Source organism: Amborella trichopoda, chromosome 8 (genome assembly GCF_054954075.1).
Source record: "Amborella trichopoda isolate Santa Cruz 75 chromosome 8, AtrichopodaSantaCruz75HAP2 v2.0, whole genome shotgun sequence".
Taxonomy (NCBI): Eukaryota; Viridiplantae; Streptophyta; class Magnoliopsida; order Amborellales; family Amborellaceae; genus Amborella; species Amborella trichopoda.
The window spans coordinates 8598656-8623562 of NC_142343.1; the positions used below are offsets into that span (position 1 = coordinate 8598656).

General features: G+C 37.4%; 1 protein-coding gene and 1 non-coding gene across 4 annotated transcripts; both read left to right on the forward strand.

Moving 5' to 3' along the window:
• The first annotated feature begins 478 nt into the window (after window positions 1–478).
• On the forward strand, window positions 479–10511 carry LOC18436119 (serine/arginine-rich SC35-like splicing factor SCL30). Of its 3 annotated transcripts, none has more exons than XR_016061516.1 (9): window positions 479–585; window positions 1655–1801; window positions 1995–2072; window positions 3168–3332; window positions 3504–3544; window positions 9024–9153; window positions 9227–9400; window positions 9951–10078; window positions 10177–10511. XR_016061516.1 is itself a non-coding variant. In XM_011625801.3 (9 exons), exons 2-8 carry the CDS (start codon window positions 1662–1664, stop codon window positions 10075–10077), a joined length of 804 nt encoding a protein of 267 aa, XP_011624103.1. In that variant the 5' UTR covers window positions 479–585; window positions 1655–1661; the 3' UTR covers window position 10078; window positions 10177–10511. The 3 variants fall into 3 exon arrangements, 2 of the variants coding, with proteins under 2 accessions (XP_011624103.1, XP_088730963.1); XM_011625801.3 differs by having other exon boundaries at window positions 9024–9102; XM_088874837.1 differs by lacking the exons at window positions 479–585; window positions 1655–1801; window positions 1995–2072 and adding an exon at window positions 2571–2914 and having other exon boundaries at window positions 9024–9102.
• Window positions 10512–19069: 8558 nt separating this feature from the next.
• Window positions 19070–23174, forward strand: LOC18436117 (uncharacterized). Its single transcript, XR_016061517.1, has 3 exons — window positions 19070–20161; window positions 20334–20615; window positions 20752–23174. It is a non-coding gene; the product is annotated as an uncharacterized LOC18436117 (transcript).
• The last annotated feature ends 1733 nt before the right edge of the window (window positions 23175–24907 follow it).

The window sequence follows — 24907 nt, forward strand, 5'->3', positions numbered from 1 at the left end:
ATACTCAAATATATTCAAATTGATCATCTCGACATCAAGATCTATGGACATAAGAGAAAAATGGATTTTAGATTTTATAAATAGTGCATTTTGTAACGCTTTTTGGATTGTCAATTTTCAAGTATTCATAGATTTGACAATCTAAAATTATTTTAAAGCTTTTAAACTTTATAAATTAAAATTAAAATTTATTTTAAAGCTATCATAAAGGTTTTCAGTATTGAAACCACCTTTCTCGAAACTATTTGAAGGTAGGCACTAATTTGATTGTTTAGAGCCTAAGCTCTATACAAATCGCACCCTTAAAATAATATTTTCGGATAGATTTTTGAGGTCCATTCGTAGTTCATAAATTTTTTCTTTTCATCAAAGGTAAGGTCAAATTTAGTCATTCATACTTAACATCCACTACAAGCGTCGCACGTGTAACTCGGTTGACCTCCATAAAACTGCCACAGGAGGGGTGCTCTTGAATTTCAAAGCACGTCGCGAGGAAGGTCCCGTGTGGTAGCAGCAGCTGCTGTATCATTTAGGGTTTTTCTCTCTCTAAGAAGGCGTTTTAGGGCTTCTCTCTCTCTCTAAGAGGTCCATCTCTCTCGTCATTCAATTCCCAGAAAAACTAGACACAGTCTGCTTTCTTTGTTATTTATTTTTATATTTAGGGCTCGAATCAGGTGCTGTATTTGTTGTCTGTAGTCGGTTTTGCATGTTTGTCATGATTTCGGCATTGGTGTGAAACATTAGAGTTTTGATATCGGGTCTCCGAGTATGTGTTCTAGGGTTTGTACTTTGTACATTGATTCGAAATACTAGGGTTTTGAAATGGGGTTCTATGAGGTGCGTGTAAGTTCTTCTAAGGGTTAGGTTTTTTATTTTGGGGTTTTGTGGGATGGTTTTGTTTTCTTGCCTGTTTCAGTTTTGAAACCCTACTTGATCATATATTAAAAGCTTAGGCAATCTCTAGGGCAAAAGTTTTTTCTCTTCAGAATTTGGGATATTGGTGCGCCGGGGCTTGCTAGACTATGGTAGCAATTGTCTGGGTGTATTTATCTTTTAGAATCATGCCCCTGTCTTGATTGGGGATGCATATTGTTTGATATTTTGTTAGAAAAAGTGGGATGTTGATTAGTTTTGTTATGAATTGCGCAATGAAAGGTTAGCTTTTTTGTCTCGAGGTGTTACGTCAAGTGTGGTGGTTCCTTTTCATGATTGGTAGTCTTTGAACGATTTTGTTCCTTGAACTCCTGGTTTGGGTATATTTTTGACCCAGCCTAAACTTTGTCTTAATATCAGCTTAAGATCACCCTAAATACTCTTTAAATGGTTTACTCGTGTGAAAATATGAATCTTAAACCACGAAGTATGAATCCTTTTGAATCCTAAACCACAAATTGACCCTTAATTTAAAGTTTAAAAGAAACTATCAAATAACCCTTGGAGAGGTGGTTTGGACAGTAAAATATTGTCTTACTGGTTAATTTGATTCCATTTCATGTTGATTTTTCCCCTTTTTGTTATGTTTTATGTGGAGCTTACACGCCTCATTTTCACTTTCTCTGTGGCCAAATTGTCATCTTGTCCATGAATGGGTGGTTGTAACTGAAAATCGTGCTTTTATTTCATCTATATCAGATTATATATTGTGATTTTTCAGGCTTACAATGAGAAGGTACAGTCCTCCAAGGAGGGCATATGGGGGTAGGGGAAGAAGCCCACCCCGGGGCCGACATGGAGGATATGGTGGGCGCAAAGAGAGTAATAATGGTAGTCTTCTTGTTCGAAACATTCCTCTTGATTGCAGGTATCTATTTAATATAATTATTTTATTTCATTCTTATATAATTACATCTATTCATACATTTTCCACAAAATATTTCCATGAGAAGTTTTAGGGCTAAAGAAATGCAGATTTGTGTCGCAAATACTCATTGTTGTTTCTGTTTCTTTAATCTTTGGGAATTATTTACCATCTGAGATTTTATCAAAATTTACAGACCCGATGATCTTCGAGTGCCATTTGAACGCTATGGGCCACTACGAGATGTGTATCTGCCGAAAGACTACTATACGGGGTGAGCTAGACAGTCATATACTCATATGTAATGCATCTCTTAGGCTGACAATTCCCATTTCTCATCTTTTGCAATACATTTTTCCTCCATTATCAAACCATGCCAATAATTGTCATAATTTCTGTCTTGAACTTTAACTGTTAATTGCAATATCAGGGGGAGGACAGTAGCTATGTGGTCCTTCAGGCTTGTCCAAAATGTATTCTGAATGTTGTGGGTTGTGGATTTGATGATGTCGGAGTTTGATTTTGATACTGTATCATTTTGGCCTATTTTCTTTGCAACATTATTGCTTTTATAAATGGTATTTATGTGTCCTTCAGGTCCAAAAATTATTCTGAGTTGCAGTCCTGATGATGTAGGAGTGTGATTTTGATTCTGTATCATATAGTCGTACTTGATTTGTAACTCTGTGGTTTGCAATTTTCCCGCTAGGGTAATTTGAGAAGGAGCTGGATATGCTTTTTGTTTGCCTCTCACAATTCTTTTTCTTCATAGTGAGTTGCTTTGACCTGGTGCCCAGGGGTGAAACATTTCAAGTTTAAACACGTCCAAGACTCTTTGACTATGATGACTTTTCAGTGTTGCCTAACATGTTGGTATCTTCGGGGGTATATAATAATGTTCAAATGAAGAAGTTCCTTTGTGAAGAAAAATAACATAATATCCCACATTAGAAGTTATGATGAGAAGAGAACGTTGGGCAATTGAAGTGGGAAGCATGAGAAGATAGGTTTGAAGCAATGTTGAAATCCAGTGCTTCATGTATTATCAAGAATGTGAAGAATTTGAAGTTTCATGCATTTTTTGAAGTTGCAGTTCATACTGAATGTATTAGAAAGGTCAGCCACTAAGCTTGGTTTGCTAGCTGCTTTTACATTAAATGCACACTTCTTTCAATCGAAGTGTCATTGAGGTTTAGATGGTGCATAGGCAGCATCAGACGTTACAAGACATACTATGTACATAATTTGGCAAACTACTAGGAAATGGGGTTTGTAAACCTACATCTTAATGCCCATTGTCATCATAAATAAGTCTTGGTTGTTCTTTGGCAAATCTACTGAATTCTGAAATTTGAAAATGTGCTTGCAGGGAACCTCGTGGTTTTGCATTTGTGCAGTTTGTAGATCCTTTTGATGCTGCAGAGGCCCAATATCACATGAATGGACAAATGTTTGGTGGAAGGGAGATAACTGTGGTGCTTGCTGCAGAGACTAGAAAGAGACCCGAGGAAATGCGAAACAGAGCAAGAGTAAGGTACAAGTCCGCCGTGAAATCCCAAGGCTCAACCACTGTGATTTTATTGTCCATTCTTTCTATGCTGATGTGGTTCATCTTTGTAATTTTATTTTGTACCTGTGGAGTTTCCTTGTTTGTGTCCACATTTTCTTCCATTTTCTTCTGACAATAACATGTCTGATGCACCAGAGGTCCTTCAGGCTATGATGGACGGCGATCATCTTATTATGGTACACTACCTTCTTTCATATAACTAATATGTTATTGAATTTTTAGCTCTATATCTAATATGTACCAATTGTATTGTCTTATGTGCGAGAATGAATCTTTGGATACCTGTCATGGTATTTCTCAAACTTTGAGTTATTGAATATGGACTGGTGATTCCTGAACTTAAGGTTTTACAGAAATCAATGCAAGTTGTGCATGATCTGCGACTAAAATTGTTGAAGTTCTAGATTTCACAAAATGACATTTTGTGTGTTATAATTCAAGGGCATATTCTGTTTTTGGGTTACTTTCTTTTGGTACTTATTGTGTTCTGTGTTGTTAGTTCACATGTTTTACCCTTCCATTATGTTCCTTGGTGGTGTTAATTGAGATCCTGTGCATGTCATGTATGCAGAGACTTGCTATTGATACTGTTAAGTGCCATGATTACATTGTTCAAATGGTTGTATTTGATTTCTTTCTGATTATATAAGGTAATAGATGATACCTTTCCTTGATTCAATTCTTAATTTTCAATGATCTCTAGTTTGGTAGGGCCTAGGCATAATTTCTTTCCTCCCTGCACAGTTCATGTTTGATCCTGCTTGCGATGATTTCCAGGACATCCATATTCATCTCCATGATGGTTTGCAGGATATAGGGCCTTTTTTTATCTTCATGTTGAGGCCTCATGAAGCCTCTCTGTTTGTTCAGATATCTACAATTTGAACTGTTGACTTGTAAAATTAACTGGTCAATCTGCTTATTCTTCTGAGAGTCTCCAGTATGATCTGGCTATATCAGTAGTTGGTTGTGATCCTGTTTGCGAGGCATGTAATACTTGTACTAGAATTTTATTTTAGAAAAATTGAGAATTTCTTATTTGGATGTGTGTTCCACGTATGACAGGCGATTCAAATCCTGGACTCATGAATATGGCCACCTCTTTTGGGTGCTCAGACTTCCTAGGTCTCCGAATATAACTCATTTGAGAAATGCATTTCAAGTTGGACCTGACGCATAGGATTGAATTTAAAAAAAAAAAAAATGAAACGAAAGAATTTTTTTAAAACACAACAGGGATTATTATTGCTGTAATTTGATTGGCTAATTCTGAATGCATTTTATAATTTTGGCTGTACTGAATTGTGAGCACTATTGGCCATACATAGGATTGAGTTTAAAAAAAAGAAAAAAGAAAAAAAGGAAAAGCAAAATAAACTTATATATATATATATATATATATATATATATATATATATATATATATATATATATATATATATATATATCCATGAAAAGGGATTTTGTGAAGGTGCTGGCCATGAATGGAATCACATTAATTTATCTTTCGAGTGATCAGTATCCCTCAATAATCTGGTGCTTTCCATGAAAAGGGATTTTGTGAAGGTGCTGGCCATGAATGGAATCACATTAATTTACCTTTCGAGTGATCAGTATTCCTCAATAATCTGGTGCTTTCTCGACATTGTGGGGGGACTTAATTTTGAATTATGGATACTTGGTGATGCTTACATGCTGATTAGAGTAGTGCTACTTTGTACATTAATTCTTTTATCAGTGAGTAAGCAAAAAACAAGGTGAATATCCATTTCTGATTCTTATTATGATTGAAAATATGGCTGAATATTGTTATGACCAAAGCTATAATGGAATACTAATATGACCAAAATATTCAAAAATATTACTATGACCAATAGCCAGGGATGAGCAATCTTCTCTAGGAAGAAGTCATATAATAGCATGGTGGATATCCTGCAAATCAGTAGATGCCCTTTAACTTGCAGTCCGTGTTACCCTCCATTGGATATATTCTTCTAGTGCTTCAAATTTTGATATCAATCGGGATGAGGTTTGAAAGTATATCATGATCATGTTGCATTATGGAGCGCCATGATATCTTCAATGTGTTGAATACCCTTTCATGGTTGGAATTTAGATTGCTATCTGATGACCTCTTATTTCCATTTATGGACTTCATACTCTAGTGTCTGTGATTGAAAATTGAAGTGGATACCTGGTTTCTAATGTACTGATTTTTTCCATGCAAGGACTTTAACCACCATTGTCGAGGTTAATACCTTAGTGGTGGATAAAATGTTGCAAGAGGATTGCCATTGGGAAGGGACCACAGAAACGATTTGTTTCTTTTAATGGAAATGCATAGAATTTTGCAAGAGGGTACTGGGTATTATAGTGGTGAAGCTGCTGTGTCTGTTGCTTAAAATGGCGCAAACAGATTGATATGTGAGGTAAAAGAGAGACACTACTAGGAAAACAACAAATTGGTGGGGGACCAGGATCCATGAAAAATCCCTTCCACAACTTCTTGTGAGAGCTAATGTGTCAGTGAGGCCAGTAGCCAATCTCGGGGCATTCTGAAAGCTCACTTGCTAATTTTAATGCATGTTTATATCTCATCCAACGTGTCTGCTAATCGTGGGGTACTTTCGCATTTCAGGAGTTAAGGAATCACCATCAACTAGTAGCGGACCACAGAAAGGCTGGAGGAATATGCACAGTCCCATGAGAAATGCCAGAGCTTCGGCTTTATCTTTGATTAGTTACTCTTTTGGGAAAGGGGCTGGGGTCGTGGTGGTAGCACCCCACACATCAGTCACCACGTTGTGGTTTCCATCCATGCTACTAACACCATCCCACTAATATCTAAAAATAGCTAACTCTTAATCTACTCGAAAAAATGGGTAGCGGCCTGTCTTCCTCGCTGAATTACTCCCCCCAAAAAAAAAATGCCAGAGCTTCGGCCTTATTAGCATCTCCACTCCCAGCTGGCTTTGTTTAGATAACCAAAGTCTCTTCCAAATGGCCTCTATTCCCAAAGGGTCTGGGGTGCTCAATGAGGTCCTAATGAAATTAAGCTTGAGAACCCCAATTGGAGGCTTGCTCCATGAGACGTGTAGGTGCCCCGTTACGCTATTCACCAGTTCATTCCATCCTCTCACCAAATCCAATGCCCAAAGACCTTGGAATTCTTTTCTAGCTAAGGCCCATGGAATAGTCATGTGCCTAACTCGATCCCCTACTGTTGTGGCCTAAGAATGTATGCACTAAAAAGATTCTTCCATTCTGTTCTAACCATATAGCTTATAGGATGACAGCAAAGCTGAGTTTCCATAATGCCCCTTTTGCGAGATAGGACCAAACCTCCAGCTCGATAACACGTTTGTAATTGATTTCGGAAATATCATTTAAATGTCAAAGAGATCCAATATATAAAGTCAAAGGATCATACCAGAGGAGCAATGAATAAATAGGTGGTTCACTGAGTCTTAATCTTCTTGGCAACTGATACATATATGTGGATATATATGACTCTGTGCTAGAAATGATCCCCCATAAGAGTTTTGTCTCGAGAGCTTTGTCTAAGACTGCTCAACATCCAAAGTATCGCACTTTATGAAAGGTGTTAATATCCCACACCAAGTATCCTTTTGAGGGGCCCATGCCTCTTGGGATAAGGCACAGGCTTATGATTGCACTGAAAATTCCCCCTTTAAAGTCATGTCGACACATAAGTCTGCGAAGGCCATATCTGGGTACATACGTTTAGTTCGAATTGTCCAAGAGTGCACTAGGTTCTCAGTTTCTAAATCATTTGAATTTTCTTCGAAAGGCTCGGGCCCACAAAAACTTCCATAACATCTACCAATGCTTGCCTCTTGTGCTTGGGCTACACAATTAAAGAGTAGCAAAATTCTCTTGGATATGTTTCTTTACACCAACAGTCGTACTAAAACAAAGCCTGATCACCCTCCCACAACAATTTCGAGTTCTTCCCTGAAATGATTGTGCCCTTGATGGAACAGAATATCATACAGTTGATGGTCATCAAATGATTTCTTGGGGCATTTCACAATGGGTACTGTAGTTTCCTGTGGAATCCCCAAGAAACTGGGAGGCCTGGAAACCGGGGGAAAATGAAACTGGTGGCCTGGGAATTGGAACTCCTTGTTTGGTAGCCTGTTTGGGTTCCCTGGTGTAGGCAGTTTCTCCAGGAAACTAGGAGGCCTGGAAAGTAGGGGGAAATGAAACTGGTGGCCTGGGAATTGGGAGCTTGGGTTCCCTGGTGCTCCTCCTTTCTCCCGCGCTCCCCTTTCTTTTCTCTTGCCAATAGTTGCTTTGATGGTTTCCTTTAGGATGGGTTTTATTTTTTGGATTACTCATTTTCAGCTCAAATAACTTGTCAAATATTGGTATTGAATGTTGTTATCCGTTGTCAAACAATTCAGTGTCATCACATGTGGTCATCACTGATCAAAGACTCAATCCACATTGACCATCACGCGAAGGTGTCCTGAGTCATCCCCACAAAAGTCATCCACATATTTATGAAATAAAGATAAACGCTCATTCTCTGATACAGGGAGCCAGCGTCATAAGTCCTAATTCACATTGATCGTCTGTGAAGCACATAGTCATGAAGGGTAAAGTTTAATTCCCTCGTACAGAATTTTATCCCCATGAAATCAACATAGCACATAATTATGTAAGAAATATTGAAGTTAATCCCATGCTTCTTACTCCCAAGGCTTTACTTGTCAAAATTGTTGGTATGGAAAGAAGGGGTAATCTTGGATTGTCACCATTAATGCCTTTTGGATCATGGGAGAGGTGACATTAGGTGGTCAGACCCTGGGTGGTTTCTTCTACCACAGATTTTCTTGACAAGTAATGGCAGTGTCAAAAACTTAAGAGCTGTTTTTTTATGGGGTCTTGAATGCTGTGTGTTTCGATCCTGAACCCCAAAAATTGGAGGTAGGAAAACACCTTAAATGTAAGAGGTTAACAAAGAGTGAGTTCTGTACTCATTATGAAAAATCAGTCTACATCCCTATGTGGGTGGTAGAATTAAGAGGCCGAAGTTGTGGTGTTGAGGGCTTGGTGCACGTTTCAAGCAATGGGGACTTCGGCAGCTTTGTATGTGCTTGGCTTTGTAAAATGGTGACCTTGGATTTGGTTTGGTAGGAAAACTACTCTTCATGGTCACAAATGAGTTTATTACAGTCATTGAACTTCTGGCCTCTGGTGGGTGGTCCTAAGTTTATTTATTTATTTGCTTTCCTTTATTCTTCATTTATCTTTGGTGACAGTTCTCTGGGAAGGTTTCTAGTAAGCGGCTGAGTCTTTGGGTCATCCATCTTTAAGAATGATTTCTTGGCCTGGACATGGTTGAGTTCCATTTTTATTTGTTCGGTGAACATGATAAATTGTTATTATTGCCTGTGAAAGCCTAGCTCTGTATTTTTAGCAGAACATTAGATATCCTTTGGGTTTTCCTTATTGAACTTGGCGATTGTGTTCTTTTTAAACAACTTGCCAATTATTTTGTGCTGCTTGTTCTCTGATATTTTTTTGTTCTCCATTGGCAGATTAACTCGGGTATATGCTTTGACCTATATGATGTTTGACTTTCTAGACAAGTATAATGGATTATTGATCATCAGACTTTGGCTGCAGGTCGCTCACGCTCTCGTTCGTTGTCCCGTTCTCGCTCTCCACGTTACCATTCCACTTCTAGAGTTCGATACCGTTCAAGGTAATTTGAGAGACGTTACCATTCCACTTCTAGAATTCGATACCGTTCAAGGTAATTTGAGAGAGAGAGAGAGAGAGAGAGAGAGAGAGAGAGAGAGAGTATATAAAGCTTCAATGTTGTGCAGATCTTACTCTCCAGCTCCAAGGCGGAGAGGCGATTATTCTGTTTCTCCTGAAAGGAGAAGAGGTGGGGACTATCCTCCAGTGCATGACTATGGCCAGAGCCGTGGCCGAAGGTCTCTCTCTCCTCCACAGTATGCCAATGCAAATCGCAGCCCTGCTGGGAATGGCTATGATGAGTGAGTGGCTCCACTTCTGAACCTAGACCAATATTTCTGTTCCTAGGTAGTTAGGAATTACAGGCTCCATGAAAGAAAGGAAGCCATGTTGCATGATGCTATAAGAATCGTTAGAAACCCCTTTTGGATTTGCTAATTTATTTTTTATTCTTACCAATAGCAAAAGAAAAATTGTTTCATGCGGCAGGTACTGCATTTACGGTCCCCTAGGTATAAAGCATCCATCTTAAAGATGGATGCAAATAGGTGGTCCATCTAAACAATTGAAACTAACGGTCGAAATGTTTTCTTAATGGAATTATTATTTTTAATTTTCGAAATTTATTTATTTTAACATATTCATGATCTCCGTGTTAGAGATTACATATCCTTAAAAATTAGGTAGAAAAATTCATCTTAAAAATAGATGTTTTTAGAGGCGACTCATTTCTACATCGACTCATAGAAACCGTGTCCATAGAAAAGGGCCCCAAACTGTGATTACTTTGCTAAAATTGTGGTTGTGAGATAGATAGCCTTCTATTTGTTAAATGAAGAGGGGCATTTGCAGGAGAAATGCATATGATGAGGCTGAAGAGGAACGCCGTTTCCCAAGATCTTCAAGAGGCATTTCAAGGTCACCATCAGGCTCTCGCTCAAGATCTGCAGACTTGTCTCCAAGGCGTGGGAGGCCGTGAGGTAGCAACACTTCTTCCGCCTGCTCTTTTTGCTGATTCCCTTTCACTTTAGCTTTTGGATGTTGCTAAAGCTTATTATGTTTGATGTTCATTGTGCAGGCAACAGTAAAATGGTCGGAGTGATATTTCATCTACAGGAATGTAAATTGATAGAAATCTTTTGAATGCTAGTGATTTTAGTGTTTTAAGGAGTGTTACATGCAACAATCCTTAATTTTATTCCCTCTTCTGACTGGTAGACTCAGTTTGTTTCTTGTTAGCTATCAGTGGATTTGTCTTTGCGGTATGGCTTGATAGACCTGAGGCCCTCATGTGACAAAAATGGCATACAATTCCTTTGGATGGGGTGCTCCAGATGATCTTTATTTGGATGATTAGTGTGTTTAGTGTCATGCATATGCATGCATTATTGAAGAACATAAATGATTTTAGAATATTCATTGTGCACCTAAATTTGAATGGGTGTGCGTAAATGTCGGTTACCTGGAAAAGATGAAGGAAAAGAAATTCAAAATGAGTGGTTGTTAGAGTGCCACGGACTGGACCCATAGTTGAAAAAAAAAACCCCTTTGTGATACATCTTAAGCCAATGTAATTTAGCTCCTAATGACTAGGACTGATTGAGATCTCCTTGTAACAACAATAAGCAGTTTCATAATATGCTTACCAATAATACTTCAAGTTTCCTTAGTTACAAGTGGGTATCCGACCGGTTGACCTTACCATGTCTTGGTCTAGATCCCGACAATGAATCTGATGGGTTATCCATTGGACCATGATTTGATTTGGTTAGATTTTATTTGAAAGTTGGATTATGTAATAAAGTATGGTGTATAAATATTTTAAAATTTTCTTTTTTTATACCGGCATGATCATTTATAACGTCAAATTACAAATAAATCATTCTTAAAATAAGTAGACAACCATTTTCACTTGTTACCTGTTAAATGCACCTAAGATAAAAACAAGTAAAGTTTTTGGAGACTATTTCATTTGGGTTGGTACAACTTACGTCGAGTCAAAGTTGTTGGAGAGTATCTTAATTTAGGATAGCATGCCTCACATGGTGTTTCCTCATTCCAATGGTGTTATGGGCTGGTACGTTCCATGTTCAGTTTTCTCTTTCAATTGGTGCTTGTGATTAATGATCATATTTTTATTTTTACAAAATTCTATCAAAAGCATATGGATTTCGATCTAGAATTAAATTGTTAGGGCCTCAATATTTAGTCTTCTTCAAACCCTTTTGTCTTGATCTTATAGAGATGAGAGAGAAATGTTTTAGGCGGGATGTGTCCCCATTTCTACTCTTCTTATAAGAGAGAAACTAATCAAAAGAGAGAGAATTCTCATAGTGGGGTGTACTCCCTTTTCAAGCCACTAAAGGGGGAGAATCCTTAAGAGAGAGAAAGAGAGTTTAGAGGGAGAGAGAAAGAGAGAGCTCTTAGAGAGAAGAGAAAAGAGTTGAAGAGAATTACGAAGGAAAGAGCCTCTATTATAGATTTTTTTCGGTTTTGAGCCATTCGTTCTTTAGGTTTACCATGAAGATTCAAATGAAGGTACAATATAACTTTATCTTTCATTTCTTAAACTTATTCTCACAAAATATTTAAATAAAAAAAATATTATTTATACTTTATGTAAAATATGATTAATAATTTAGACAACTTTTTATAGCTTTCTTGATTTAATGCCTTAATGTAAAATTTGATTAATAAGTAACTCTTATCTAAATTTGATATGGTCAACTTCAAACAGTAGATCCAATTATTAAAAAGTAAAAAGTAGAAAGGGACGAAGGAGTCATGACCAAAAGTAAAAGAAAAATAAAAAGAAAAAAAACAGTGCGAGGCATAGATGTTTGTTCTTCGTAATGTACTAACGGATACAATGGAAATCCAAATCATTTTTATTTTTGTGGGATTGGTCATTGGGAAGGTCCCTTGTGGTAGGAATGAAATTTAGGACATCATATTGTGGTGAAAATGTAAACTATTGTTGACTATGTGACCAGGGAGTGTTTCAAGACTAGGCCCTTGGTTGAGTAACTTAGCCTCGGCCTATGGTCGACGCGAGTTCCAAGAGCCAACTTGCTCATGTTTAAAATTATTAAAAAATCCTAATTATTGTTATAAAATCTTAAATGCATTATTCAGAAATGTATTTCGTTATGTTTTATAGTTCTTGTGATGATTTTGAAAGTTTTGTCATTTGATGTTCAATATTTTTATTTAAAAGCTACTAATTGTTGTTCAAAACTAGAAAGGGATGAAAGTACAATGAGCAAAACTAAAAATAAATAGAAAAAGAAAAGTGCAAGGCATAGATGATTGTCCTTCATAATGTACTAATGGATACATTGGAAATCCAAATCTTTTTTTTTTTTTTTTTTTTGGGGCTACCATAGTAGGAATAGAATTTAGGACATGTAATCCATTGTTGACTATGTGACCAGGCAGTATTTCAAGACTTGGCCCTTGGCTGAGTAACTTGGCCACGGCCCATGGCCGAGGCGAGTACCAAGGGCCAACTTGCCCGTGTTTAAAATTATTAAAAAAATCCTAATTATTGCTAAAGAATCTTAAATACAAGATTCATAAATGTATTTTGTTATGATTTATATAGTTCTTGTATATGAGCGAGAGCTTTGGAAGTCTTACAAGTTCAAAATTTCTCCATATATCACAAAACATCAATTTGACAAGGCTTTCATCTACTTTCTCATTGAATGCTAGCAATTGTAACCTGAAGGGGATGATCTCCGATGACTTTGAAGAGTTATCTTCATTGAAAACTCTGGATCTCAGCAAAACCAATCTCCGGAGCTTGCCCAGAAGCATTAGGGGCCTTTCTCAATTAGAAAGTCTGACCATAAACTATTGCAAGCACCTGGTGGTTATCCCTGAGCTCCCCAACAGTATGAAACTTTTGGATGCTTCCGGATGCAAACATTTGCAAACCTTGCCCAAGCTATCTCACATATATAAACTAGCAAAGCTGCTTATATGTGAGTGTGAGCATTTGATAGCTATCCCTGACCTCCCCACCAGTCTGGAATATCTAGACCCTTGGGAATGCAGAAGTTTACCAACCATGCCCAAGCTATCTCACCTTTTTAAACTTCAAAGGTTGGATGTTTCAGATTGTATGTTGCTGTTAACTATCCCGGATCTTCCTGCCACTTTGAAAACTCTATATGCTTCCAACTGTACGTCTTTGCAAAACATACCCAACCTCTCTCAACTTGCAAAACATACCCAACCTCTCTCAACTTGAAGTATTGGATCTTCTAAATTGTAAAAGGCTGATTGAGATACAAAGTCTCAGTGGTTTGAAATCCTTGAGAGCTTTGCATTTGAATGGGTGCAGCCCTCGCATTTTGCACTTGATTCAGCGAGGCCCTCACCAAACAATATGCGTATTTGATTCCCCAGCTGCAAGAAGCAACCCAATTTATGATGCATTCGAGCTGCAGTGGCTGATTCAAACACGAGGGCAGAAGCAATTAAGCCTTGAAGCTTCTGGCAAGTATCTCCAGAAGATCCTTGGTAAGCAGCAGATGTTCAGTGACACCTTCAATACTAGCAAAGCTTCAGATGAGTTGGTTCCCCATGCTTCTGTGACCGGAACCTCAACCCAACCATTTGTTAAGGATCTCCCTAAAAAAGAGAAGGTTGGTGTTGAGCTCTGGGATAATGATAGCAATACTAGTAAGACCAGTCATGGTGGTTCATTGGCCAATGAAGAAGAAGAGCATCAACAACACGTAGTGGCAAAAATATGATGAAAATCTCTATTTTCTCATAGTGAAAAAAATAGTGAGCCAAATCCTGATGTCCTGAGGCTGTTATTGGTTGGAAGGAAGGGGTTGGGGATTTAAATAGATAGGTTTTGAAGCTTGGTGAAGCGATTCTGGATTAAAGGCAAGGGAAGCTGTGTAGGGCAGAGAGAGAGGTTTCAGGGGAATCTGCCAATGTAGGTCAAGAACTCAGAGAAATGAGGAAAGTACCACCTTTGAGGATCTAATACACACAAAGGAAAGGCAGCGGGGAAACTCTCCGTCTCTCTCTCTCTCTCTCTCACGCACACACTCTCTCTAGAACAACATTTTTTCCAACTCCTCAAAGGGTGTATTAGAGATTCGAAAATCCAAACTCTGGTGGAATGAAATGGGAAAATTTGTATTCATTTGGTTTGTTTGATTACAAGAGAGAACCTCTTTCTATTAATGTAAGGTCCAAACAAGGCAACCATATCTTGTAGATCTATATTCCATGCAATGTTGAGGGAGTGAGTTTACTCTTTTCTGATAGATGAAGACCCTCATCTTCAAGCCCTTCTCTAATATAGTCTATGAATTTGATATATGATTGCCTCAATTTTCCAAGATGGTTCCCATTTGTGTTTTGTTTCCATTCTTTTATGGCGAATTTGATTGATTACATGGTTGGCTTCAATGCCCCCATGGAAGCTGCGACTAGCCATCTTTTTTCTGCTATTTTGGCAGTCACAGCTTCCAAAACAGTGCATCACTTCCCACTTTCAAACCCATGAAGTGCTACAATTTCATAGAGGTGCAATTTCGATAAGCCACGTCTTCCTAAAGCTGCCAATTCTCCAAAATAGGTCGTTTCGACATTGTTTTGGAAGTTGCTGGAAGCCGTGATTTCTAATGCGTTGTTGCATTCCCATGGCTTCCAAAACATTGTACTTCCATAAACAAATGCAGGATGCACTGCAGTGATGGAAGCTATGGCTTCCAGTAAACAAACACCTTTAGAGATTTTTCTTGTGAGTAGTCCAATTCAAATCTGAATGGAGAAGGCCCAATCATTCCAAGAGATCTCATTGTATACATTTCCTATAGATATAATTAAAAAAAATAACTCAACGGGCACGAGGTAATTTGGCACCATTGAAAAGATCATGGGAACCTGATGCTCTTTGCTACCAATATAACAAGTATATTGACAGAGGATCGCTTTTCGCTTTCCTCATGTTGATCTTGCCTAAGCTTGAAGTATGTAGAGGGTATTTATTTAAAGCAGAAAGTTTCCGTGCACCCGCCATGCATTTTATTCTTCCTCCCCAATATTCATATTCGAGATGGATTTTAGATCTAAACTATCTCCTGGATTCTCCACAAACCAATCAGTTCGATCAGAGCAGCCCTTATTTTTTAATCTTAAGATTCAAATTGATGGATCCAATGCAAAAATATATATTTGGTAATATTGCAGTACTTTAAATCAGTACACTGATTTGAAACCTGCCCGAGTAGAACCAGAACCAACAAGTAGCTGTTCCAATTTTATCCCTTTAAGTCAGAACTCAGCCAAATAGACCAAAAAATGGTATTAAAAAGTGATTCCTATTATTAAACCATTGTTACAGGAATAATTTTAAGGTTCCTAAATTTTATTTAAATATTTTAAACTTTATATATTTTGTTTCAAAGTTGGCTGAGTCCAAAATACTGCTCTTTACCAAACCCATCCAAGACTAGGCCACAATAACCATTTCCTCATTTAAATTAATTAGAATGATTCCTAACTTCCTGATATTATTCGGCAGATACCTTCGGGGTCTAACTTGACTGACTATTATATATGCAACTTATTCCCTCCCTCCCTATCTAATTCAAGGTCGCATTTTTATTGTTTGGAAATCTCCTTGAAACTTCAACTGCACGGCTCAGAAATACCAGAAAATGAAGTCAGATTTTTTAAGGATCAACACGTAATATATACACTAATGTGAACAAGTTTGGCTTAACAAGGAGGCAGAATTTATAGATTTTCAGTTTCTAGTTAAAATAACTCTCAACCTTCAAACTCTCGATTTCTTCTATTTTGCCTTTTGATCTAACAAGTTATTATAAGGATGTGTTAGAAGTATTGTAAACTAACAATTTAAAATAATTTGTGAATGATTTGTTTGATAAATGAGATAGAGATTGCAAGAAAGGTGGATCAGATTGCAAGGCTCAAATAGTATCTAGAATTTGATGAAAGAATAAGTTATGAGATAAAAAATGATATGAAAATAAAATTTTAGAGCTAAGAAGGATAGATTTGCGTTAAAATGAATGAACTGAAGATTTAAATTAGAGCTTCTTTTATGATTTCCTTTTTTTTTTTTTTGGGGGAAAGAGTTTATATGAGGTATCAAACTTATATAATAGAATTATGGTGCCGTCTGAACCCCAGTTAAAGGTCATGACCTCCATTCTCACTAACCGATTCAAAAACTAAAAAAATTGATAGTTTTAAAAAATGGGTAAAGGTCCATCATCCCCATTGACTTACAAAAAAAAGAAAAGAAAAGGTGTGCCTCAAAAACCCATTGAAAAATGTTATTTTGGTGCTATAAAATCCTCTAATTGATCATCTCGACCTCAAGATATTTAGATATGAAAAAAAAAGAATTCAAATTTTAAAGGTATCATATCTTATAACACATTATTTGGACTGCCTATTTTCATGATTTTCAAGTGTTTACCGATCTGCTGGATCTACATCAATTTTGGAGTTTTAAATTATCATAAATAGAGAAAAATAAATTTTTGGGCCTCCTAATAATATATGATACAAAACTCGTATCGTTGGACCCAGCATAGAGGGGTGCCTTACTTTAATTGTTGTTGAAGGCTGACGCCTTGTGCAACCCACACAACTTGGCGAACTAGATCTATCAAACGACTCACCTTGGTTCGGTCAAGAATCGGTCTAGGATCCACATGCCCAAAACCAATTTTGGTGAATCCGAGTCCAGGTCCTAAGGCAATCCTGGGGATTCGGTAAAAAGGGTATGTTACCATCTCCTCCATTTGCTTGCCATGCCAAAGGAATCAAAGGATCATTTGATGTGGATAATGCTAAAAGACACAGAGAGAGAAAGAGTGTCACTTGATAACAGGGTGAGGTTTGCATATGGTGTCCACCTTATACTATACAAGTAAGGCGTAGTACCTTTAAATTTTGCTGGAAGATGTAATATCCAGAACATTAAGATGGTTTCAAAATTCATATTCCGCCTTAATTATAAAATTTAAAATTTTAAAAAATGGTGCAGATCAATGAGATCTATAAGCACTTGAAAATTTTGAAAATAGACCACCCAGAAAACTTATTACAAGATCCACTATTTCGTGGACTTGAAATTCTTTTTTTTCTCTATTTACATCTTGAGGTCGAAATGATCAATTAAAAGTTCTCCAACTCAATGTTAGAAAAACCAAGCGATCTAACTGGTAACTGCCTGGTTAGATTGGAACCGGCCCCTTGCCGGTTCCAATTTCATGCGGTTTTCGTGATCAACCGGTATTTTTTAAAAAATAAAATAAAATAAATGTAAATAAAATCCCAAAAATAAAAAATTTGGTTTGTAATACATATTTTAATATTCTTTACATTATGACAAATATTAAAAATCGTTTTGGTCATTGATACTCACTTTTATATCTTCCCATCTTTCTTGAAGATTTTTAAAAATACCCTTAGACACGAATCGATTATTTAAAATCCATTTTCTCCATTAATTTTCAACTTCATTTGAATGTATTTTGTTTTAATCACTCTTTATATGCATTTTATATTATAGTAGATTTTTTTTGTATCTTTTTTATTTTTTTCAAAAAATTTTTACCATCCAGGACTTACCCGGTTAGAAAGGCTAAATTAGCTAGTTTACCGGTTAGACCGGTTAAACAGCTTCTGGCCCAATATCTGGTTAACCGTTTCGATTCGATTTTACGAACACTGCTCCAACTTCACAATACTCTTTTCTATTTTGAGATCCACCGTATTTCTATAGCATAAAGTTGCAACCTTACGTCAACTTTCTCCTTTGATAAACTTTTCTTATTTAAATTAATTAGAATTATTCCTAACTTCCTTATCTTGCGCAGGTAGCCAGTTGCATGTCCCCCCATAACCCTTCTCAAACTCGTATTATTTTAATGGTGAGCAAGAAATCTGTTGGAAGCAACAATGGAGGCAACCCGAATCTCTCCCTCAACATATATGCACGTTGAGGTAAGGCAAACGCCTCCAAGTCCTGCCATTAACTGGAAAACACTGTAAAATACCAGTACGGCTTGCCTCACCAGCCAGAGAGGAGAGAAATAAAACCAGAATCAAATCTATGGCAGTGTTCCTGAACTTCTGTGATGAAGACACGGGGAAGAGCTTCACATCCCATCTCAACAAAGCTCTCGCTAATTCCAGCATCTCCACCTTCTTCTTCTCACCTACACAACCACCCAGTGATATACAGGGATCGATGGAAGAGTGCAAGGCGTTTATAATCATAGTTTCCCCCAACTATGCTTTCTCTTTCTTCTGCCTTGACCAGTTCTCTTATATACTGAGTGTGCAATGGAGGAGGCCAATCCTTCCTGTGTTTTATAATGTTGAGCCTCTGCATGTCCACTGGCAAAAGGGGCCTTTCGAGGGAGCTTGAGAGGATCACAAAACTAAGAATCAGTTTGATGAGGAGACGATCCAGAGGTGGAGAGATGATTTAAAACAAGTTGCCCATCTTTCGGGTTTCGATATGAAGAATTACGGGTATAACCAATTATATATGGTTTCTTCAAAAATAATCTCTTTCATTTCTCTCTCTCCCACACAACCAGAAGGTTGCGATGAGGAACTCAAGAGAAAACAAGTATAAAGTCTGGAACCACTTGTATAGTTGTGTTACCATTTTCAAGTCCTGCAATGATAGTTAAAATTTATTTGGTTTTTATCTTTTGATATCCCATAGAAAGAATTCATGGGACAAAGTTTTTTAATTTGTAGCTTTGATTACTTTTATAGATCTATGAGGTGGTGCTTAAATATATCCATCTTATTACCCTGGGGCATCACGTCTGTCGCATCACTCATATTTTGCCCACTTATCAGAAAAGAAATGTTTAATTTATTATTATTATAATTATTGCCTAATGAGGAAGGATTTTCTACAAGAGCAAAGCAAAATTGCTAGAGGAACTTGTTAAGTGAATTTCTGCCAAGTAGGAGTACAAAACACCAATTCATGTCGCTAAGCATCCTATTGGGCTTGATTCTCGGATCGATGACGTGATGACACTCTTAGATGTTAGTGCGGATGGTGCTCGGATGATTGGGATCCATGGCATGGGTGGCATTGGTAAGAGCACTCTTGCCAAGGCAGTGTTCAACAATATACGTTTCAATTTTGACCCCAGTTGTTTCCTCTCAAATGTTAGAGAAAAGTCGCAAACAAATGCTGGTCTTGTCAGTTTGCAAAAACAACTTCTCAAAGAATTGTTTTGTGAATAGATCCAGATATATATGATGTGGATATAGGCATCAATCTTATCAAGAGAAAGATTGGGTCTAAGGATGTTCCCGTTGTAATTGATGATGTTGATCACTACAGGCAGCTCGCAAAATTGGCTGGTAACATTGATTGGTATTGTAAACAGAGTAGGATCATCATCACTACCAGGGACGAGCATGTGTTAAATGTGTGTAACAGAGTGCAACACCATCATATCTACAAGACTAAGGCATTAGATGATGCACAATCTCTCGAACGCTTCAGCTGGTGGGCATTTGGGAGGGATCAACCAATGCAAGAATATGCGCAGCTCTCTAAGGATGTGGTATCCACTGCTGGGGGGCTTCCCCTGGCTCTCGAAATTTTGGGAAATTACATATGCGACAAGACAACTATTGAAGAGTGGGAAGTTGCAGTAGCAAAGTTCAAAATAATTCCTGAAAATGATGTTATGCAAAAGCTTCAAATAAGTTATGATGATTTGGACCAAATAGAGAACCAAATATTTCTTGAACTTGCAGGCTTCTTCACTGGATAGAACATGGATTATGCAATCGATATATGGAAAGGTTGTGGTTTCAATGCTTTAAACTCCATAGAAAGACTCCTGCAAAGGTCACTAATAAAGATTGATGATGAGGATAATTTGTGGATGCATGACCAACTTTGTCAAATGGGTAGATGGTTTGTTGAACTAGAAAATCTCGATGATCCTGGAAGGCGTAGTAGGTTGTGGTCTCAAGATCAGGTCATTGATGTGTTGAGGAATCACAAGGTGAGGAATTCCTAAGGAAGTTTGTTTTTTCTCTTGCTCGATCAAACTTGCAATGAATTTATATGTTTGGTATGGATTTAACTCTAGTTCATCGAAGATGATATGGTTATGTATATTTATTTCATTTTAACATCTTGCTACTTGTTTGACATTTACTTTTACTATCAATTAGGGGAGTAGTAAGGTCCGAGGCCTAATCCCCAAGGGAAAGAAACATGAGCATAATTGGGAAACTGAAGCATTTAGACCAATGACCAATCTGAAGCTACTCAGCATCCGTGATGCATATCTTAATGGAAGGTTCAAATCTCTCTTATCAGAATTAGTGTGGCTAAAATGGCAAGGATGTCCTTTGCAGTGCCTCCCATATGATTTTAGCGATGAAAAGCTTGTTGTCCTTGACTTGTCAAACAGCAAGGCTATCCAGGACTTGTTAAGGAGCGATATCAAGCAGGTGTGGTGTTTAACTTTAATTTAACATTCTCGTGTCAATTCCTCTTCTTTTTTTCTTATTCTGTTTTTTCTTTTTCCTTTTTCCTATTTTTTATCATGGTTGTAATCCTCACTATTAATCAATATTTTTTGGACAGCCCATCCAAAAGTTGAAGGTTCTTGATCTCAGTTATTGTGAGAAATTAGAAAGGATTCCCAACTGTTCTCTACACCCAAAACTGAAGAAGTTGAAACTCCGTGGTTGCTCCAAGTTGGTTGAGATTCCTATCTCCATAGGCTTACTAGGGAAATTAGTTTTTCTGGATCTTAAAGGATACTCCACCATCAAGGAACTACCAAGTAGTATTTCAGGAGCAATCTCTTCAAAAGCTTGATATTTCAGGGTGTTACGAAATTAACAAACTGCCGGAGCAGTTGGGTTCTATAGGGAAATTAGTTTATTAGGGTCTTGGAGCTTGCTCCGCCCTCAAGGAACTGCCAAGCAGCATTTCAAGATTGCATTCTCTTGAAAAGCTTATCCTATATAGTTGCCACAAACTTAAAAAGCTACCTGAGCAGTTGGGTTCCATGCATGCTTTAATGGAGCTTGATAGGAGCCATAGTGGCATAGCACAACTACCTGATTCGATTGGGAATTTAACCAACTTGAGAAAGCTTTACATGAGAAATACAATGGTAAGAGAACCGCCACATTCACTAGGTGCATTAGTGAACCTTGAGGTGTTGATTGTGTCTCAGTGCAAGGTACTCAGTAAATTCCCAGCATCAATGGAAAGGATGACATCACTACATTTGTTAAACATGGAGAAAACTGCTGTAGCCACATTGCCTAATGAATTTGGATATCTTTCTAACTTGGAATCATTGTATATGAGCGAGTGTGAACAGTTAAAGGAGTTCCGAGAAAGCTTTGGAAGTCGTACAAGTTCAGAATTTCTCCATATACCACACAACATCAATTTGACAACGCTTTCATCTACTTCCTCATTGAATGCAAGTAATTGTAACCTGAAAGGGATGATTTCCGATGACTTTGAAGAGTTATCCTCATTGAAAACTCTGGATCTCAGCAAAACTAATTTCCAGGGCTTGCTCAGAAGCATTAGGGGCCTTTCACAATTAGAAAGTCCGACCATAAAAAATTGCAAGCAACTGGTGGCTATCCCTGAGCTCCCCAACAGTCCAAAGCATTTGGATGCTTCCGGATGCAAAAGTTTGCAAACCTTGCCCAAGCTATCTCACATTTCTAAATTAGCAAAGCTGCTTATATGTGAGTGTAGGCGGTTGGAAGATATCCCTGACCTCCACACCAGTCTGGAATATCTAGACCCTCGGGGATGCCAATGTTTGCTAATTGTGCCCAAGCCATCTCACCTTTCTAAACTTGAAAGGTTGGATTTTTCAGACTGTAAGAGGTTGTTTACTATCTCCGATCTTCCTGCCACTTTGAAAACTTTGTATGCTTCCAATTGTAACTCGTTGCAAAATATACCCAACCTCTCTCATCTCTCCCAACTTGAAGTACTGGATCTCACAACTTGTACAAGGCTGACTGAGATACAAGGTCTCAGTGGTTTGAAATCTTTGAGAGCCTTGCATTTGAGTGGGTGCAGCCCTCACATTTTGCAGTTGATTCGACAGAGCCCTCACCAGGCAAAATACCTATTTGATTCGCCAGCTGATAGTGAACATGAAGAAACAACCCAAATTAGGATGAAATTGGAGGGGCAGTGGCTGATGCAGACACGAGGGCAGAAGCAATTAAGCCTTGAAGCTTCTGGCAAGTATCTCCAGAAGATCATCACAAAGCAGCAAATGTTCAGTGGAGCGTTCAATACTGGTGAAGCTTCAGATGAGTTGGTTCCCCATGCTTCTGTGACCAGAACCTCAAAACCACCCATTTGTGAAGGCTCTCCCTTTAAGAAAGAGAAGGTTGTTCTTGAGCTCTGGGATAATGATAGCAATACTAGTAAGACCAATCACGTTGGTTCAATGGCCAATGAAGAAGAAGAACATCATCAACACATAATGACAGAAATAGCAAACCAAGTCGAATTTATAACACTGTGGGATTACTTGGAAAATGTAAGAGATAAGGGGTGGAAGCTTGGTGAAGCGATTCTGGATCAGACACAAGGGAAGCTGGGCTAGGGCAGAGAGAGAGATTTCAGGGAAATCTGGCAATGCACGTCAAGAACTTAGAGAAATGAGGAAAGCACCACCTTCTTTGAGCGTCTGATACACACACAAAGCAAAGGCAGAAGGGAAACTCACACACACACATACTCTCTCTTTAGAACAATATTTTTTCCAACTCCTCAAAGGGTGTATCAGAGATTCCAAAATCCAAACTATGGTGGAATGAATGGGAAAATTTGTATTCATTTGGTTTGTTTGGTTTCTTTGAGTACAAGAGAGAACCTCTATCTATTGATGTAAGGTCCAAACCACATCTTATATATCTATATTCAATGCAATGTTGAGGGAGTGAGTTTACTCCCTCCTGATAGATGAAGACCCTCATCTTTAAGCCTTCTCTATAAAGACTCTCAATTTGATTTATGACTGCCTCAATTTTCCCAGATGGTTCCCATTTGTGTTATGTTTCCATTCCTTTATGGAAAATTTAATAGATTACATGGTTGGCTTCAATGCCCCCATGAGCAAGCTGCCAGTATTTCTGCTATTTTGGCAGTCGCAGCTTCCAAAACAGTGTACCACTTCCCACCTTCAAACACATGAAGTGCTACAATGTCATGGCAGTGCATTTGATTTTGGTAAGCCATATCTTCATAAAGCTGTAGCACTTCTATGTATTAGTATGGACGCTGCGAATTCTCCATTTTGGAAATTGCTGGAAGCCGTGACTTCTAAAGCATTGTTGCACCCCCATGGCTTCCAAAACATTGTACTTCCGTAAATAAATGCAAGAAGCACTGCAGTGATGGAAGATACGACTTCTAGTAAACAAACACCCTCTTAGAGTTTGTTCTTGTGAGTAGTCCAATTCAAATCTGAATGGAGAAGGCCCAATCATTCCAAATAATTTCAATGAGGTATCATTGTATACATGTCCTAAATATTTATAGGGCAGTGATTTCATGCAACGGTTGTACAGTAATATGATGCAACAACTTACAAAAACTATGTTAAAGCTATTGTTTGATCCAAATTTTAAAATATACACAATTGTCATTCTAATGAACACTCATAAAAAAGAAAATTTTGAAAACGCTAACTAGAAAGTATTTTTTTAGCTCAATTAACATAGATTGGCCATTTTGGTGAGATGCTTAGATCTAGGCCTTAGAATGATCTGTTTTCTTTCCAAATTTTTTAGATAATTTTATTATCATTAAATTAACAATATTAAAAAAGGAAAAAATGATTTTGAATTCATAAAGGCCTAGATTTTGAAATGCATAAAATGGATGATCTAGATTCATTGTTGGAGGAGACTCATTTTGACCATATATAGGGTTGCAAATTAGTTTTTTTTTTTTTTAGATTGAATATTGAGATGATGAAAGTGTTGAAAATTTTGGGTCACACAAATACCACAAACATGGTTTTCTAGAAGTATGGTTGCATTGTATCGTTGCATGAAATCGGTGCCTATATATATATGAGTTTGTCTAGAGTTAACAGCTCCTCAAAATACAAAGGTTCAAGTTAGAAGGGGTTGTGATGGGCGTATTTATCAAAACAATCATTACTTTTTCATTAAAAAATTATTTAAATAGGTAAATTTACCATTAACCAAAGGCAAATTTGAAATTTTCACAAAAGTACAATGACATTCTGGAAGTTAGTGTCCTGAAACTTCATTTGTAGAGTGCCCTTGTCCTTTAGTTAAAATTTCAATTTTACCCCTTATAGAGATGACAAAAATACTCTTTGTCTTTTAGTACCCCACAAAAGTAACTTTTTTTAAAAAATAGACAACAAAAATAAAAAATCCAACATTCACAACTCTCTCTATCTTGAACCTTTGTAATTTGAAGGGTTGAGAAGTTTAGAATATCCCTATATATATATATATATATATATATATATATATATATAAACTCAATGGGATGAGGTAATATTGGCACTGTTGAAAAGATCATGGGAACATGATGCTCTTTGCTTCCAGTATAAAAGGTATGTTGATATAGGATCGCTATTCACTTTCCTACACGTTGTCTCACCAAAGCATGAAGTGATGGAGAGGGTATGTATTTAAAGCACAGGGTTCCTCCCCAAAATTCATATTAGAAATGGATTTTAGATCCGAACTTTAATCAATCAGTT

What these genes read in the sequence shown, in the direction of transcription:
- LOC18436119 (XM_011625801.3), top strand. Translation starts at nt 1,662, where the DNA reads ATGAGAAGGTACAGTCCTCCAAGGAGGGCATATGGGGGTAGGGGAAGA. An exon ending in ACGGCGATCATCTTATTATG is followed by an intron (nt 3,545 to 9,023) that starts GTACACTACCTT and finishes CTTTGGCTGCAG; the next exon opens with GTCGCTCACGCTCTCGTTCG. An exon ending in GCTGGGAATGGCTATGATGA is followed by an intron (nt 9,401 to 9,950) that starts GTGAGTGGCTCC and finishes GGGCATTTGCAG; the next exon opens with GAGAAATGCATATGATGAGG.